This window comes from Aspergillus aculeatus (genome assembly GCF_001890905.1).
Source record: "Aspergillus aculeatus ATCC 16872 unplaced genomic scaffold ASPACscaffold_20, whole genome shotgun sequence".
Classification (NCBI taxonomy): domain Eukaryota; kingdom Fungi; phylum Ascomycota; class Eurotiomycetes; order Eurotiales; family Aspergillaceae; genus Aspergillus; species Aspergillus aculeatus.
Window position 1 is genome coordinate 407,378 of NW_017962995.1, and position 17,479 is coordinate 424,856.

At 55.6% G+C, this 17,479-nt stretch overlaps 4 protein-coding genes across 4 annotated transcripts; 2 read left to right on the forward strand and 2 right to left on the reverse strand.

The window, feature by feature from the left end:
- Positions 1-1,116: 1,116 nt before the first annotated feature.
- ASPACDRAFT_36190 (putative SH3 domain protein (Cyk3)) lies at positions 1,117-4,995 on the forward strand (the record flags this gene model as incomplete). Its single annotated transcript, XM_020200186.1, has 2 exons — positions 1,117-4,659; positions 4,786-4,995. 2 exons carry the CDS (start codon positions 1,117-1,119, stop codon positions 4,993-4,995), a joined length of 3,753 nt encoding a protein of 1,250 aa, XP_020051816.1.
- Positions 4,996-5,644: 649 nt separating this feature from the next.
- ASPACDRAFT_126903 (putative exopolyphosphatase) lies at positions 5,645-7,530 on the reverse strand. The gene has a single exon (XM_020196984.1). The coding sequence runs from the start codon at positions 7,474-7,476 to the stop codon at positions 5,830-5,832; it is 1,647 nt and encodes a 548-aa protein (XP_020051817.1). The 5' UTR covers positions 7,477-7,530; the 3' UTR covers positions 5,645-5,829.
- Positions 7,531-7,751: 221 nt separating this feature from the next.
- On the forward strand, positions 7,752-9,355 carry ASPACDRAFT_1907770 (1-aminocyclopropane-1-carboxylate deaminase/D-cysteine desulfhydrase; the record flags this gene model as incomplete). The annotated part of the gene is made up of 2 exons (XM_020198851.1): positions 7,752-8,458; positions 8,546-9,355. Coding segments are annotated over exons 1-2 (1,371 nt in total), but the record flags the coding sequence as incomplete, so codon positions are not given.
- Positions 9,356-9,828: 473 nt separating this feature from the next.
- Positions 9,829-15,229, reverse strand: ASPACDRAFT_36119 (putative PHD transcription factor (Rum1); the record flags this gene model as incomplete). Its single annotated transcript, XM_020200178.1, has 6 exons — positions 9,829-10,936; positions 10,991-13,659; positions 13,711-13,805; positions 13,855-14,628; positions 14,698-14,746; positions 14,864-15,229. 6 exons carry the CDS (start codon positions 15,227-15,229, stop codon positions 9,829-9,831), a joined length of 5,061 nt encoding a protein of 1,686 aa, XP_020051819.1.
- Positions 15,230-17,479: the final 2,250 nt, after the last annotated feature.

The window sequence follows — 17,479 nt, forward strand, 5'->3', positions numbered from 1 at the left end:
GAGCTCAGTGGCTGATGAGCAATTTGCTCCAGATATAGGTTTGCAACAACCACCGATCAAGGTAGCGCACAAGGACTCGTTGCGCATCATCTTCGGCTAGAGCAGGACAAAGGCTTGATAATGGGTTGTTTCCCAGCCTTTGTTCCAGTTTTCATCAGCAGTCTGATAGTGTAATTATTTGCAGGGTTCAGTGTTTCTGGTACAAGTTTCGAAAGCAACGACGCGGTGCTTGCTCTCTTAGGCTGTATTGAAAGTCTGGACCCCTGATGGTGTTTTTGGTTTAAGACAAGCTTAGTGGGGAGCAGGAGAAATGAACCATGGATCGTAGATAAGGCGTCAGACAGCAATCAGGGGAACCAGAGACGAAAGAGAAGCTGGAGACGAATGAATGAAACCGACGGCGGCGAATTGAACCACGGGGACAGTGCGCAATAAGCTTATCGATAAGCCGCCCACTAAACCCGATTGGGTGCCCACGTAAACACCAAAACATCGATCGGGCCTCACCGTTCACTTCAGCTCCCGTCGTCCCTCTCTCTCTCTCTCTCCCTCTCTCGCAATCTCTCAATCAATCCTCTCTCTCTCCGCCGTGTCGAGATTCTCTGTCGCTATTCACTCTCGCTATTGCTCCTGCTCGTCTTTGAATTTCGTCTTCTCCTACTCGCTCCTTTGCATTCATCCCATCTTCCCCTCCCCACACCCTTTCTCTCCCGCGCCGTGTCCTCGGTCTTTCTCACTCCCTGTTATGACCGAGGCGCCCTGCTTCCCCAGTACTGCTGCATGAGAGCAGTCTTTTTCCCCGTCGCATTCCTCTGGCCCACTGCCCCTGGAATCTGATACATCATTCCATCTCACCGGCTTGCAGTCTACCATGCTTGGGTTTGCAGCTCCACCTTATTGTTCTTGATGTTCTCGTTATCGTTGCTTGATTGACCCACAGCGCGCCTGGGACTAGACTCGTCTCGTTGCCTTGTATTTTCCGGTTTCACCTCATTCACCCCGGGAATATTCTTGTCCATTGACGTGATACCAAGCCTAAGTTAATCTCAAATTGACTCGCACTATACAGGTCGCTGCCACGATACAGTCGGAGGTTCGTGGGGAACCGCAGTCGCAATGGCGCCCGCCGCTCCCCAACTCCCCGCCCGGTTTCCATGCTGGTGTCGAGCCATATACTCGTGGGGAGGCGAGACAAAACGTGATCTGGGGTTTGTGGAAGGTGATCTTATCGAATGTTTGAACGCGGGAGATGGACAATGGTGGATGGGTCGATTACGGCGCGACAGGCGCATGATGGGTCTGTTCCCATCCAACTTCGTCGAGGTCCTTGGGGAGGACTTTGTGCCTGTGACTAGGTCGACAAGCCCCATGATTTCCGCAACGGTGTCTCCGATAACGAACCCTACTTCGGCGCCGAAGAAGACGAAGACCGTTTTCCGGAAACCATTTCAAGCCCATAGGGAAGCTCTTGCGCCAACGGGCGAGTTGTCTCGTGGCGGCATGTCGTCTTCCCCCGTTATGGCAAGCTCTATTCCACAGACGCCACCCCGGGATGGCAGCCTTTCTGGAAAGGTAAAACCATTGCGAACGCCAACCACCGCAGTCAAGCATCGGAGCTCTGTATCGAGGCCGCCCTCGCGGTCGCGGCCTCCATCGCGCGCAGCGTCACCTCGTCCTCCAGCTGAGCCTGATCCGCTCCTGTCATCGAGCGCTCCGGCACCATATAACCCGCGCATGAGACCCCCGTCTCGAGCAGTATCACCGTATCCTTCCGATAGTCCCCGCAACAGACCCCCGTCTCGAGCTGTATCGCCTTACCCGTCTGATAACCCCGAGCTTCACATGCCACTGATCCCTCCTGTGCGAACGACAATGCATCCCACTCCTCCATCTCATGCCGCGTCTCCACATATCCCCGCCGACTACGACTACATGCCCTCCCCATATCCCGATCGGCACGGTATAGCAATACCCGGGCGATCTTCCCGAGAGATCTCGCCCTTACAGCTGCAAGAACGGGAAGAATCTCCGCCTCCGCCCCCACCTCCGCATCGCGTGGCGGTACATCGACAGTCATCTCCTGGGCCTCTAGTCCCATTGCGGTTGGATATGAATGACCGTTATGCTACCATGCCCAGGACACCATCGCCTGCTGCCCATTCTGAGGGCCGCGGCCTTACGCCCTCTCCTCTCCGTGATGCAATGGAGGATGTTATGACCTCTCTGGAGGATATGGGCTTGTCTCGAAGCACGCAATCATCATCCCCACAGCCACAGACACAGCCACTGTTTAATAACCCCTGGTCACCAGATACCTACGAAGGATTGAGTCAGAGTCGACCCTTGCGAACTTCCAACCGACCCGTAACATCCATGGGATTCGACGGATACAAGGAATATCAACAACCTGGGAGCCAGAAACATAGGAACAGCGTTTGGACGCATGACCCCTATCCGGATGGCCCTCCGCAGCTGAACAATTACGTACAAAGAATGGAGAGCCGCCTCCGTCAGATGCAGGAACAGAATCGACAGGGCTCGGAGGAGATTCAGCCAGAGGAGGACGAAGAGCCTCCACCGCCTCCTCCAAGAGGCGTGCCGTACCATGGCCGACATAACTCGATTCCGGCACAGTATCCATATCTTCGAGGACGACGATCAGGACAGGACCTCCGTGAAGATCTACTCAATCGCAGCTACACAAATAAGTCGAGCACCACGACTTCCTCGAGCGGGGTGCAAAGCATCAGCACCAGTCTCACAGCAAGTACTGAGCGAACCAATTTCAGTGTGATGAGCGGTCCATCAGCTGGTGGATTTAGTGCAACAAGTGCCGGAAGCTACGCTAGGAGAATGACGCCAGCTGAACGACCAAACACAGCGACTGATACGTTCCGCTCTCGAGGGTTCAGCGATGTATCCCGGGTATCTAGACCTGAAACGCCACTCACAGGGATATCATATCATTCGAGCCACAATACCTCTCGACAGGGCGCGTCTTCTGCCATTCCATGGTCTGCTGCTCAAGCTGCACCGGAAGAGACCGCAGGGGTGCTTGGGGGTCTGTCTACTCCAAAGGCCAAGAAACCAGGATTCTTCAAGAAAATCTTCGAGTCGGCGAAGACGGGAGCAGCTAACGCTCGGAGTAGCATTGCGGTTGGTCAGAGCGGTGGTACTTTCTCCCCCTCCAAAGGACGAGGTGTCTCGCCGATCCGTGCCTTGCAATCTAGCCGGGACTCAGCTCGGGATGCAGGAAGTGCCTCTACCATAGATTGGGTGCAGGTGCGGCGTGATGTCAACCGCGCCAGCTCTCCGAGTCACAATGAGCGGGTCGAGAGAGCTGAGCGATGCCAAATGATGGACCACCCAGTCATCTACGCGGTGGAGGAACTCAATGAGACCGCGGAAGGTGACGAAAGCATTGATGGGTTGCCCATCAGCGAACCCAACAATTTTGGTTCCTTCAATCTCAGTCTGGTCGACAAGAGCGCCCGCTTCGTCAACAGTCTGCCACCAATGACGAATCCAGCCAGTCTTGCCCATGGGTATGTGTGTCGTCCGTACAAGAGTGATATTCAACGGTTGCGGGCTATCTTCACCTGGGTTAGCGAGAAGATTGCTTGGGATGAGCCGGTTGAAGAGATTGGGATTGACCTGAAACGCGTACTACAGACGAAACGGGGAAGCCCTCAGGAGGTTGCGTTTCTGGTCAAGGAGATGTGTGCCGCCGTTGGTCTTCATGCTGAAGTCATCCGAGGCTTCCTGAAAAGCCCAGGAGAATTGCACGAATATGACGGCGTTGCACGCGCGAACCATTGGTGGAACTCAGTCCTCGTGGATGGTGAATGGCGCATCATGGATTGTTCTCTAGCCAGTCCTACCAATCCGCAAAGGAATCTATTCGTCACCAACAACACTTCCGTGGCCGAGAGTTGGTACTTCCTAGCGCGTCCCCTAGAGATCTGTTACACTCACCTTCCGCTCTCACCCCATGAGCAGCACATCTGCCCACCCATCTCGCCCGATGTCCTGATGGCTCTTCCAGCCGCCTGCCCGCCGTACTTCAAGCTAAACATGCAGTTCCCAGACTATGATACCAGCGTGGTCCGGATCGAGGGACTCGAGGTCATGCAGATCCGTCTTCTCGTTCCCGCAGACGTCGAATGCGCAGCCGAAGTCGAAGCGCCCGGCTTCGCCTGCGACGCAGATGGCGATTGCTTCGAGAACGGAGAGACAGTGCGCAAACGGGCTCTCGTCCAGCCTGACTGGATCAATGGACAAAAACGGATCACCGTCAAGGCGGTCTTACCGGGTGATGAGGGACAAGGCATGGTCAAGATCTATGCAGGCAAGAAGGGGCTCATGCACTCCAGCCGAGACATCCCCCATCCTTTGGCTCTTGCCCTACCTATCATCCACACGGGAGACAATCCGCCGTACGACTTCGTGCTACGCCATCCAACCCCTCATGCCCAACGGCACGATCTATACATCATCCAGCCGCAGTGCGCCAAGCTGGCCGTGAGCAATACCTTTGTGTTTGCCGTGCGCCAACACCCCGCTTCGTCCCCCTACCAACCGGGCGGCAGCGATCTCGGGGTCAGTGGTGGTCGTGTGTCGCCGTCCGTCTACTCGCGGCCGGCCAGTGCCTTGAGCATGGTGTCCAGCTCCGCGGGAGGATCGTCGGTCTCCGCTGTCTCGAACGAGTTCTCGGCCTCCACCTCGGCCATCTCCTCCGGTCGCTCGCTGTCCGGGCGGGAGAAGCCGGCCAAGCTGGCCATCCAGTCTCCCTCGGGCAAGATCCTGCGGTTGACGCGCAAAGCCGACCACATGATCAGCTCCAACAGCCTGGCCGATTCCCCCACGGACGCCACGGCGGATGGCAGCGTGTGGGAGACGGTCATCAAGATTGGGGAACGAGGTATCTGGCGGGGGTTAGTTCTCGCCGACCGCGTTGCGCGATGGTGTGTATTCTGCGAATGGGAATGCTACTGACGTAGCAACTTACCCTCCATCAGTAACTTTATCCTGGCTATTGGCATTACCCACGCGAATCCTTTGCAACCCAACTGAACATGCATATCCTTTTCTTACTCTCTTCCTTACCTTGATGGTTACATCCAGCATAGATCGCATCGTCTGAAGCCCCAGGGTTGGGTTTTCTCTTTTCTGTTGTACCCTTGCATTTGTTTCACTGCACTTGCATCTACACTCTGTAGCACGTGTCCCACTGCTGCAGGATGTACATTATTCCTTGCTCGGAGGGGAGAGGGGGCAAGTCACCCCCTGTTGTGTTTGTTGCTTTTCCTCTCCTTTTTGCATTGCATTCGGGATTGTTTCCCTTCCCTTCCCTTGGGAATTATATAATCATAATTCCCCCCTTCCCCAAAACTCTTCCCATTGTGCGGCGTTATTCGGTTTCGTCTTGGTTTCTTTCCGTTTCTACAGCATGCAAAGCAAGCACGCAAGCAAGCAAGCAAAAAACGTTGCATTTGCATACCTTCCCTCACCTTACCTGTACTTTTTGTGCCCTGTTTGTTTGTACTATTGTATGATGTCTGAATGATCTACGGCTGGTCACATAGATACACACACATGAATCTTCTTCACATTCGAATCGGGATTTACTAGGGAATTAGTAGCTCTATACTATACTGGACTGTCCTGTTCGATACTATCCTATGCTGTACTATTCCTATATAATACTACTATGCTATACAATACTATAGATCTGTTTAAATGCAGGGGATATATACACCGCAAGAAACGCACCAAAACCACCAATTCCACCAACCACGCACAGCGAGAGCGATAGCAATAATGACTGCGTCAGACAGCAAGGACCGCCTCCCTAACCAACGGAGCAACCTGCTTCCGACTCTTGGTCACATCGCCCTGCACCCACACCCCCTTCCACATTTTTTCGTGTTCGTGGCTGTCGTCGTGCTCCATGCAGTCCAACCACATCTGCACGACCGCCTCGTCCTCGTCCAGCAGCGCCCGCCACTTTTCCAGCCCCAGCTCCTTCCGGCCTCGCTGCACGAATGCCTCCGCCGCAGCGATGGCGGTGGCCCTGCGTGAGAAGGAGGAAGAGGAGGAGGAGGGCACACCGACGAGAATCTCGCGGTGGAACCGTCCTTTTTTCCCCGTTGACTTTGCCGGAGACGAGGGAGACGCAGAAGCAGAAGCAGAAGCCGCCGGCCCCGCAAACGCGGTCATCAGCACGACGATATCCAGGCCGCGGTGGCGTGCAAACGCGACCAGCTCGTCCAGAAACCGATCAGGCGAGGCGTTGTCGGCCTTCCGGATCACCCAGGGCAGCGACTTGACGACCGAGCAGATTCCGATCTTGATTGCTGCGTTGTCATCCCCATCCTTACTGCTGCCATCGGCAACAGAAGAGGAGGAAACAGAAGAAGGAACCTCCACCCACTCCTTGTAATCCCTCCCCAGCACCTCGGGCACGGTCAACAGCTCCAGACTGTTTTCCTTGGCCGTCGCAATCCGCCGGTAGAACGCGTGGTGGTCCCACAGCTTCTCGCCGGAGGAGATGCCCACGGCGATGGACCCGAGCTGTTGCTGGCAGTTTGTGCTGTTGATCTTCGCCCGGAGGAAGCTGTAGGATAGCGTGTCGGCGTCGGTGACTTTCTCCTTCGCGGTGAAGTTGGCTGTGTCGATGAGGATGGGTGCTAGGGCGAGCTTGGAGAGTTGGTGCTCGTGGGCGGCGGCGGTGGTTAGTTCCTCCGGGCTGGTGTCGGCGGTTGGGTTCTTGGGGGATGGGGTGGTGGTGGGGGAGGAGGAGGAGGAGGAAAGAGGGTGCGGCGTCCACCGGCCCATTCGCTCTAACATGCTCACTACCAGGGAGACACAGGAGCCCGTGGGCTGGATGAGGAACGGCTGGTCGGCCGCGATGGGCGGCAGGAAGTCCTCGTCGACGTGGTGGTCGATGCAGCCGACGACGTTGAAGGTGATCGCCTCGAGACCGGGAAGCGTGCCTCGGCCCTTTTGGGAGGGGGAGCGGTTGGGCAGCGCGTTCCAGTCGACCAGGACGGCGTCGACATGGGGTAGGGTATCAGCAGCATTGGAGTGGGCGAGGTGGGCGGCGAAGTCGGCGACGGTGAGCAGGTGGCTGCGGAGGAGGTCCGCGGTCGTGTCCGCCTCAATCTCCCATGGTTGCTCGGTCGGGGCCGCGGGGTGCGTGGCCAGGTGCAGGGCTTCGAGGAATTCCGGGCGGAGACGTCGCAGCTCGGGCCCGGAGGGGACGTCGGGGAGATTGATGAGGGGAACGTGAGGGCGTGGATGGGCGAAGTAGGCATACACCAGCGCGGAGATGATCGAGTCCACGTCCGCCGACGGGTTGCCGATGACGTAGATCGGAGTCTCCTCCGGGCGGGTGATGCGACCGGCGAGGAAGCGGTGATGTGTTTGGAGGGATTGAGCGAGGAATCTGAAGAGACTCCGATTGAGGGCTGGCATGGTGAGCTTGGTGGGCGTTGACTTCGCAGCGTAAGAACGAAGCTCGTCGTCGATGTCGATATCGATAAGTTCTCCCCTCACCGACTGGATTGCCATTAAACATCATCGCGGCAGAATCCCACCGCCATCGTGTCCATATCCTTTAACTCACAATGTATAAATATACTCCTCTCCAACAACGACAAACTACTATCCCAATCCCACTACACCCACTTCAATCCCCCTCCTGTTCATATCCGGGGGAGAACCCCCGGACCCCCCTTTCTTTTCAACCTCCCGGGAAACCGCAACCCTAAGTTCTACATTGAAACCCGAACCCGCAGCAGAAGACTCCGCAGGCATCCACTATATAATATCCCTCTCACCTCTCAACCTCAACCTCACCACCTCAAAAACACATCCGTTAACTAAACCTCACACAATGGCACCCCTAACCCTCCCTCCAGCATTCGCCCAAATCCCGCGCCACCCACTCCTCTACCCCCACCCATCCCCAATCCATCCCCTCCCCGCCCTAACCAAACACCTCCTCCCAAACCCCCGACCCCAAACCCAAATAACCCTGCACGCCAAACGCGAAGACCAAGCCTCCCCACTGGCCTGCTCCGGCAACAAGTACCGCAAACTCGAATACCTCGTCCCAGACATCCTCTCACCCACCCCGCAATACGGGGGACTGGGCCCCAGCCCCGAGCGGGGGAGTGGCCCCTCACCACCACCACCGCCATCATCAAGCCCCACCACCACCACCACCCCCCCTCAAAAGCCAACGCTGATAACAGAAGGCGCCCTCCAAAGCAACCACACCGTCCAAGTCGCCGCCCTAGCCACCCACCTCAATCTCTCCGCCGTGCTCTGCCTCCACAAAACCACCGGCGGCGGATGGCGCACCGCGGCGGACCCGCGCGCCTTCGCGCGCACCGGCAACGTCCAGATCGCGAAGCTGCTCGGCGCAGATGTCAGACTGCTCGACTCGGCGAATGTGGCTGCCTTCCCAAGCCCCCGGGCCAAGAAGGAAGACTCAAACGCCGGCGGCGGCAACAACAAAAACAACACAACTAACGCCAAGGACAACAACCCCGACCCCATCGCAACAATCATGCACACCCTCCGCACCCACCACGGCAAGATCCCCTACTGGATCCCCTCAGGAGCCAGTTTGCATCCCCTCGGTGGATTGGGGTACGCGCGCTGTGCGTTTGAGATTGTCGCGCAGGAGGAGGCCCTCCAACAATCCCAGGACGCCCCCGCCATACAGCAAGCCCAATCTCTGCCGACATCACGGTACGACTATATCTTCGTCGCCTGCGGGAGCGGAAGTACCCTGGGCGGATTGATCGCGGGGTTCAAGTTACTCGAGAAGATGGAGGAACAACATTCACAAACAACCGCAGCAGCAGCAGCAGCACGGCAGCAGCAACAGCACCGCCCACCCCGCAAAATCATCGGCGTGCTCACGTCGCCCACCAGCCCCAAGGCCTACCACGAGGAGCGCGTGCTGCGGCTCGCACGGCAGGCGGCCGGGTTGATCGGGCTGGATGATCCGCAACGCGAGATCACGACGGCGGATGTGACGGTCGAGGAGCGGTTCGTGGGTGCCGGATACGGGGTGCTGGATGCGGAGACCAAGCAGGCCATGAATGTGATGGCGCGCACGGAGGCCGTCGTCCTCGACCCCGTGTATACGGCCAAGGTGGCGCGGGCGATGATGCATTGGGTGGGGTCGGGCGAGTTGGAGGAGGATTGGCGGCGGAGGAGGAGGGGGAGGGGGAAGTCTGAAACTGGGCCTGGGAAGCTCGCGGAGGAGCCCGGCGACGCGGTGAATGTGCTGTTTATACATACCGGGGGCCAGTCGGCGTTGAGTGCGTATGCTGATGTTGAGTGATTTACCTAGTCTTGGAGAGTGGTGGACTGTTGTGGCGCTATGTAGCCTGGATCAAGACCTGGATTAGATACACGGGTCCATACGATGAACTAGCACGGTATACGAACAAGCACGGGTATACAAGACTACGAGGCAGTCTGAAAATGATAATACCATGAAGAGATAGGAAATTGACATTGTACATCGGGCGCTCAGGCCATTAATAACAAACACGAAACAAACAACGCATGGATGAGACCCTGCTCGCCTGGTCCTTTTAATACACCGAGTCCATAACAACTAGTATTAAAGCACCGTAGTACTCGAAATCAAACCCCAAACACGTCAACACCGTTACTCATTCATGAACCACACACAGAAAACCACCAGATGAAAACTTCGGAACGCCGCCGAATGCCTGAATGCAAGGTCAAGGGATCTAACAAGGAAGAGAGAAGAAAGGAAGAAGAGGGGGGGGAATAGCGCGCTTATTCGATGTCGTCCACATCCACGTGGCCATTGACTTTATCATCACTAGACTCGTCATCCGGAAGCTCGGAATGATTCTCGCCGTTGCTCACATCAAGAACCTCCAGTGCCTCGTTGGCATGTGTGTTCTCCATGGGCTCCGGCTCGGGCTCCGCCTCCTGATCCCCTTCGGTGTCCTGGTTAGTGAGATCGGCAAACACATCGTCCAGGTTTTGCCGAGGACTACTGTCGAAGGGATCCTGAGAGTCAACAACCCCAGGAGGGCCGTCGTGATGATCCCGAGTATACCGCGGGGAGCTGAACAGAGACGTATCCAGACCCGAGTGATGGAGGGGAGGCGATCGAGGCGGGAACGACGGCGAGTCTGCCGAGGAGACATGGGGCAGGAAAGCCGAGGATCCCGGCGCAAAAGCCGGCGTCGAGTCAGACGCAGAGAGTGTGTAGCTAGCAGAGAAAGGATACGGCGGGTTCTGCGGATCGCCCATGGTCAAGGTAGGCCCTGACTCCGAATTGGAACCGTCACCGCCGCCAGGAGAGGCCTGAAGCAGGGTAGGCCGACCCGTACTGATATCAATGGACTTGCGTTTGACTGGGTTGGGCTGCTTGGAGCGTAGATGCGGGGGAAGATCCTCGGGTCGCTCCACGCCAAGTTGTGCCATGATCTTCTGCTGTTTGGTCGGCCGAGGTTTGCGGGTGGAAAGTGACTGTTCCAGGATAGGCGGGGCCTCCGGTGCAACAGGCGCCCATTTGTGGATCTCCTGACGGAAGAAGTTCGTTTCGTACGCCAACAGAACCTCCGCTCCCTCGATTTTGCGCAAGTAGAAGATCAGCGTGGGCACTTCCTCGGTAGTCGTGCAGGCAGCATTCGTGAAGCTCTGGAGGAAGTCGCGGAACGTGGTTGCTTGATTGACGATACTGTCCAGGATCTCTTCCTCGTCGGGTTGGAACGGCAGACCAGGGATCTCGGCTTGCCACTCGAGGAGGTCCTCTAGCTTCGGACGAGCAGCATCCCTAGGAATCTTCTGCCGCCAGTCGCAAATCGGGCAAGTGTACTTGTCGAATTCCTTGACTTTTCCGCGGGCAATCTTCAAGCACTTTCCATGATACCTATGGCCAACGGTTAGAACTAGATCCAGAGTACCTATAAAACAGTAAACTCACCACTCATGACAGACCTCGCACTCAATCATCATGCCTGCCTCGGAGTGTCGGCAGATGCAGAACACATCTCGCTTGCGTGATTTTCCCCCGCCCCACATGCTGGGAGGGGGATTGCTCTCCAGCAGACCATCTGGGCTGTTGTCTCGCGACGCAGGCTCAACAGGCGGCCGGCAACGATCTTCCAGATCAAAGCAATAGGAATTCCGCTTCTCCACATACTCCATGTGAGATTTCAAAATATGCAGGGGAGCATTGGCTTTGCCAAAAAGCTTCTTTCCCTTGCGCATCCAGTCTTCATGGCGCTTTTGTTCCCGCTCTAAGTCAATCGCGCCGGTCGGCCGACTGTTCAATCCCTCCAAGGACTCCATCAGTTCTCGGACATCCTTGTATTTGGGACGATTTCGGTAATCCGGGTCCTTGCTTTTCTCGTAGAGGGTCTGGATCCTCTTCTGCGCCTCACGTTGTTTGGTTAATATGGCATCTACAGCGGCAAGGGTCTCGGTGGAGACAGGGAAGCGAGATGCCTGCGCAGAGAGAGCCTCCAATTGCTGGTAGTGAACGGATTCCACGGCCATCAGTTCTTTAGCCTTCGCTTCCCAGGCCTCACCAAGGCGAGCGAGTTCCTTGAGGTAGATCAGGTGGTCGTTGGTGTCTGGTAAGTTCAACTGGTCGCCGGCGAGAATCAGCTCCTGGCAGTCCTTGAGGGTCAAATATTGGTCGCGCCTGCGGCGCACGTCTTCTTTCCATTTCAGTTGTCGGAGGATGTGCTCTAGTCCTTCAACCTCGGGTATTTCCACGTTGAAATTGCGAGAGGATTCCACCAGATCTTCGACTTCCTGGACCGATCGGATGTGGGGGTTCATGAGGGCAACGTTAACGTCCTGGCGGAATTTCTCGATCTCGCGGGTCTTCTCTTCCAGTGCCGCCATCTGTGGACAGTCGAACGACAGTTTATCAGCCTCTGTAAGAAGGGCGTAGATGTTTTCTACTCTGCGAACTTCACGATCACGTTCTTCCAGCTGCGCAGCCTTGGAAGTACCCTTGCGCCACGCCTTCTCGTTCTTCCTCCGGTTCTGCTGCTTGCGGGTAATGTAATTGGTTGCTTCTTCAACCCATTTATCGCAGCGCTGGACAAAGGCCGCGAGATCTGGGAGACCAGGCAGATGGTATGGGATTTTCTCACCTTCGCTTAGTAGGTTATGGAGGACCTTCAATTGGGGTTTGGGCTCGTCTTCTAGGATCTTGTCGAGTTTCTCTCCCCATGCCTCCGGGATCCTGGCGCGTTCCTGGACTTTCGACACCACGGCCTTCAGGGTCTCGTCGCTCATGCGGTAACGCAGTACGTGATCCGGGCCAAGTAGTCGTTGCGCTAGTGATTCTCCGCAACAGTCGTATGTTTCGGCGTGTGGCAAACACACGGTTTTCCCTGTCTTCCGGCACCGGAACTGCGCGAGATATGTATATGCCTTGCAGTGATGGCATTGGTAGTCATCTTCGGGAAGGTCTTCCTTCTCGACAACAAACCTCAATTGGCAGTCGCCAGTTGCGGGGTCCTCGGAGTACAATGCGCATTTGTGCGGAGCGGCTTCACGATGGCGTGCGGCGAAGGCGGCCCGATCGTTCAATTCCCTCACGCAAGTACGCTGCAGAGCTGGTGCTAGCCACTTAGCGGTGGTGATAGACGAATCGCGGGCGGCAGCTGTCAGGAGCAGCTCGTCATGCGAGAAGCACGGGTGTCGCCGAAAGTCCTGCAGGCGCAAAACACCCCTGGCGCCCCAGGGCTCCCAGTCAGCCGGAGCGAAATTGACGGCCTCATTGAAATTGAACCCATGGTTGAAACCTGCATGGTAGGCCTGAGGGAAGGTGATGACAAACTGTCCAGCTCGCTGATCGAGAGCATAGACTCTGACACCAGCTTTCCTGAGCTGATCGGGTGGCATCAGCGTGACCAATTGGAAGAGAAGATCCGGCTGGCCTTCGAACAGTTCAGGTACTGCTTGCCGCATTGCGTCTTCGAACGCTTCCGCATCGGCCCCGGGAATGCCATACCAGGTTTTGGTGGCACCAAAGTGCTGGTAATTGGCGGAATACGCGTAGTGATCCTCATTGTGCCAACAGAAGGTCGAGAAGCACATACCAACGTAGACCCAGGGAACCGTCATTCCGGAGATATCGGACTTGATATGGCGGAACAGCGAGTCCCCATGGAATGGCAACACGTTGAGATTCCACGGGTCAACTGAATATGGATCGAGAGGATTGCGTTCAATTGTAGGGAACCCACTTCCATGGGTGGTCGAATGGATATCGGCACCATACTCGACTTCAACGGTTTCTGTCAAGCTCTCCACCAAGCGCCAAAATTCACGCTCGACATCATCTTCAGACTCGCGTCTGTGAGTGTTGAGGACAGGGTCGAATGGCATTTTGGACGCGAAATACTTTTGCTTGAATGTATTCGCCTTTTCTTGGAACTGCTTGAGCGAATACACCCCACCTTCTTCGAACCCAAACTCCCCTGTGCCGACGAGACACTTGGGACAATGCCAATCGTACTCGGGAGTTGTGGTGAGAGGCGGATCGAGGCAGGACTTGTGATATCCATGATCGCAACTATCACAAAGCAGGATCGAAGGCCGGTCTTCGGATTTACCGCAAACTTCACATTTCTAGGACTCATTAGAAAAGGCTCTGCAGCCGTACACCAAAGAAGGCCTTACATCTCCATTTTTCCGAATGTCCGTCTTGCGTTGACGGGGAGGAGCAGGGCGGAGAAGACTCATATGGGACCCAGAGACAGTGGGCAACGGCGCGTCTGTTTGTGTCAGTTAGGATCAAATGACTCGCAGGCAAGCGACGAATACCTTTACGAAGACGCTTGCTGCGACGGCCATTGGCATCGAGCTCGCCACTCTCCGTTTGAGAACCACTCTCGTGGCTGATTGCGCGCTTCATGGGCGGAGCGCCGTGACCATTGCCCGGGTGTTCGGCTACACTCTTGGGAGTGAGTGAGCCATTATCAGCCTCACGCTTCACTGCCGGCGCGCTATTCACCGCCACAAAAGACGGAGACCGGTTGACGGCAGTAAAGCCACCGGAAGTGTTAACCGCAGTGAAACCGGAAGCAATCGGCCGAGGCGGTGTAGGCTCAACTGGTGGAGTGGGTTTCTCTGGAGTCGCTTCGACCTCCCTCGAGGCAATGACAGGTGCGCTTGCTATCGGCTGCGGCGTTGCCGAAGGGGTGCCATTTTCTAATGGAGCTGGTTTCTTGGGCATGGGCGACGGGTGGGGCGACGGCGTATATGGACCACCATGCTCAAGCTCCAGTTGTTGCTGGACCCCCGGCTTAGCCACACGTAGATATTCCTCATACGGCTGTAACCATCTCTGATAGGAGTTTTTCAGTGATGTCGAAAGGGACGACATGATTTTGCCACTGTAGCCTAGATCGCGACCGATCTCCGCCCATTTCTTCATCTTGCAGACTGAGTCGAACCCGCCACGCACCTCGACTGCCTTTTTCAGTTTATACAGGTCCAGGGGGCGCTTGTCGACGCTGGGGAAACGATTGAGGTTGGTACCATGTTGCTTGTGAAACTTGGCTAGCTGATCGAGGTAGTTCAAGTTTGCACGAGTCCCTGGCTCCGGGTCAGAACTGGGCTGCGGAGCTCCACCGGCGGCAGACGTGGCTGAACGCGGGGGCATACCTCCTTCGACCGAGTTGAGCTCCTGTCGACGGGTCTTAAAATGGAAACGCTGTTGAAGGGTGATCTGGTCAGCCGCTTCACTCTTCGCGAGGCACGTTTTCCCACGCGACTTTTCCCAGTCAAGGGACAAGGGGAGCGCGTCAACGAAAGCACGCAACGAACATACCTCAGTGTCTATAGCGAAGGGCGGTTGCCAGTTTTCCGGGGGAATGATTCTGCAGATTCCATATTTACTGGCCTCCGGCGCGATTCTGCGGATGTATGCTTCAGGGTCCTTGAAATCCTCCTCTGTCGGACGATAGGTTGGTGCCTCTTCTAATCCATGAGGCCGAACTCGCTTGGTTGGTTCTCGGGGGGCATTGGGTTGGCCGCGTCGCTCTACCGTGGACAAATCGAGGGGCGCGGACCGCCGAGCGCTCAAGGGAACATTGTGAGAATGCGAAGGATGGGTACTGGAAGATCGGGTAGGCTGGCGGCTCGCTGAAGGCTGAATGCCCGCGGAGGTACCTCCTGTTGAGGCCGGAGCCACCATCTCTTACAGCGTGGGCGCGGATCGAGAGGAGGGCGAATTTGCGCGTAGGTTTACCGCGGACGGAAGGGGGCCAGCATCCGATGCGAAAAACACATGGATGGAGGCCAAGGCCAAGAGGAAGGAGTGGATTGTCAGCAGCAGGAGGGCGGTCAGCAGAGGTTTTGGACGAAGATCCTTGAGATCGGATGATAAGATGGGGCGGGAGGGTAAAATCTGGAGGATCTGGAGGGAGGGTCGAGGAAGAGAGTGGAGGAGGATAATTTGATGATGGGGGGAGGGGAGTGGGTGGGAAGGGAAAGGGTAGCCAGCAGATGTTCCCAGGGAAGGCCGAGATGAACCCGGGAGGGTTAGTGTGGAGAATCTCGGAAAAGGAACAAGAAGTCGATCAAGCTGGTAACGTGCCCACCGGGAGGAGTGGTAATGATTTGTTTGATGGGGGGGGCTGGGGGGGTAGGTGAGAAAGAAGAAGAAGAAAGAGAAGGAGAAATTACTGAGAGAGATGTGGAAGTAGGAAACGAAGCTGATGCCGAGTATGAGTCGAGCAGTTGGGGGGAGGTTCAGTTGTTGACGACGGGAGGAAGTCAAGTAGACCTCGTTATTAGCACGGTAGCAGCACGGTAGCTAGTATGTACTGTGTAGCCTGAATATGGGGGGGGGATGGAAAGATAGGTGAGTTAGCTAGCACTTAGCAAGTAGCACTTAGCAGTGACGATTGGCAAATGGCCGTAGCCGGAAGTAGTAGTAGTGTAGGGACTTAGTGAGAGTAGTGTATTGTAGTGTAGTGTAGTGTCGTGTGTAGTTCAAGTGAATGTTGGGTGAGAATGAAGTTCTTCCCATGAGTTGCTTACCTTGACAGGAAACTTGACAGGCCCAATGTTTGTGCATTGACAGGCCAAGGCAAGAGAAGGAAAAGGAGGGTGGTGAGAGAGACAAGCGAGTCCGACCAGAAAAGAGAGGAAAAGAGAGTTTTGCAAGAGCAAAAAAGGTCAAAAAAAGGTCAGGATCCAATCCATCAATTGAGGTAATTCCATCAACTGCGGACGGCCTCAGGCTGGGTATTCAATTACAATAAATTACCGCCGATGTATGGTAAGAATGGTAAGATATTCTCCAGCAACCCGCAAACGGTGATGTGACGACTTACTGAAACAGAAACAGGCGGACTGCCCGGGCTCGGATAGGAGGATGAGCCTCTGGTCGGTTCCGGTCAATAGCGCTGGCATGGAGAGGGAAGTCGATTAACTTGGTTTGATATGGGTAGAAGTGTGCTTCGAGAATATAATAGGTTTGTAAGGTTCGTCTGCTCCTTCTCCAGCTATCAACCACTTGGAATCAACAGATTCCCACCAGAACAAGAGAATAAATAAAAAACAAGAGACGTTCCTATTTGCTAAAGAGGGTCCCAGAGTAATTGTCCTCTGCTGACTGGCAGTACACATACTCGTACACTTACAGTACACAGCGAGCCTTGGCCTTGGCCTGGACTATTTTGTATCCTGTATCCTGTATCTTGTATCTTGTATTGTAGTCCTGCCAGCCTCCCAGCCCTCACATTTCCAAGGGAATGCCACCATGACAAACAGAATGCTCTTGTGCCAAGTCAGTCATCGACCCGAAGAACCACTGAACGGTCCAAATCTCTCTCTCTCTCTAGTGTCGTCGAATCAAGCTTCTGAAAATCAGGTATGAGAAAACACCTCCGATGTCTTTGACCATATCACCGATCAAAACAGACCATCCCAAAAAGTATGGTTCCGGTAGTCGATGCCTCAACCGACGAGGGCCGTGGACCGTGGATCGTGGACATCAAGTTGGTGGGATGGAGGAGACTTGGCCGGCCTTCATCCCACCAGGGCCCGCGTTCCTGGTCAGATAAAAATCAGGCAATGCTCACTTGAGACGGACGGACTACCGATCCAGCTGCTAGTCGAGCCCCGAGTCCGCATACTATGCCTATTTGATAATCACATGCAGTCATTTACCAGGCAGAGGATCGGTGGCTCAGCCCTTTGCAATGGCAAATCCCTTTGGTATGTGGCCAACGAGGCAGTCATCATGGCAAATGGCTCAACCTTGGAATATAGCTCACTTAAGAAAACAGCCGTGAGATACGAGTAAGCAAGGCATCTGGTCCGTAGGCGAGAGAAATCCGGACATTCCAGCTGCATCGGATGTACGCCATAGATAGTGCTTAGCAACTGGCGTCCCCCGGTTAGTAAGGCGGAGGAGGATTTTGATCATGCGACACCT

What these genes read in the sequence shown, in the direction of transcription:
- ASPACDRAFT_126903 (XM_020196984.1), bottom strand. Translation starts at nt 7,476, where the DNA reads ATGCCAGCCCTCAATCGGAGTCTCTTCAGATTCCTCGCTCAATCCCTC.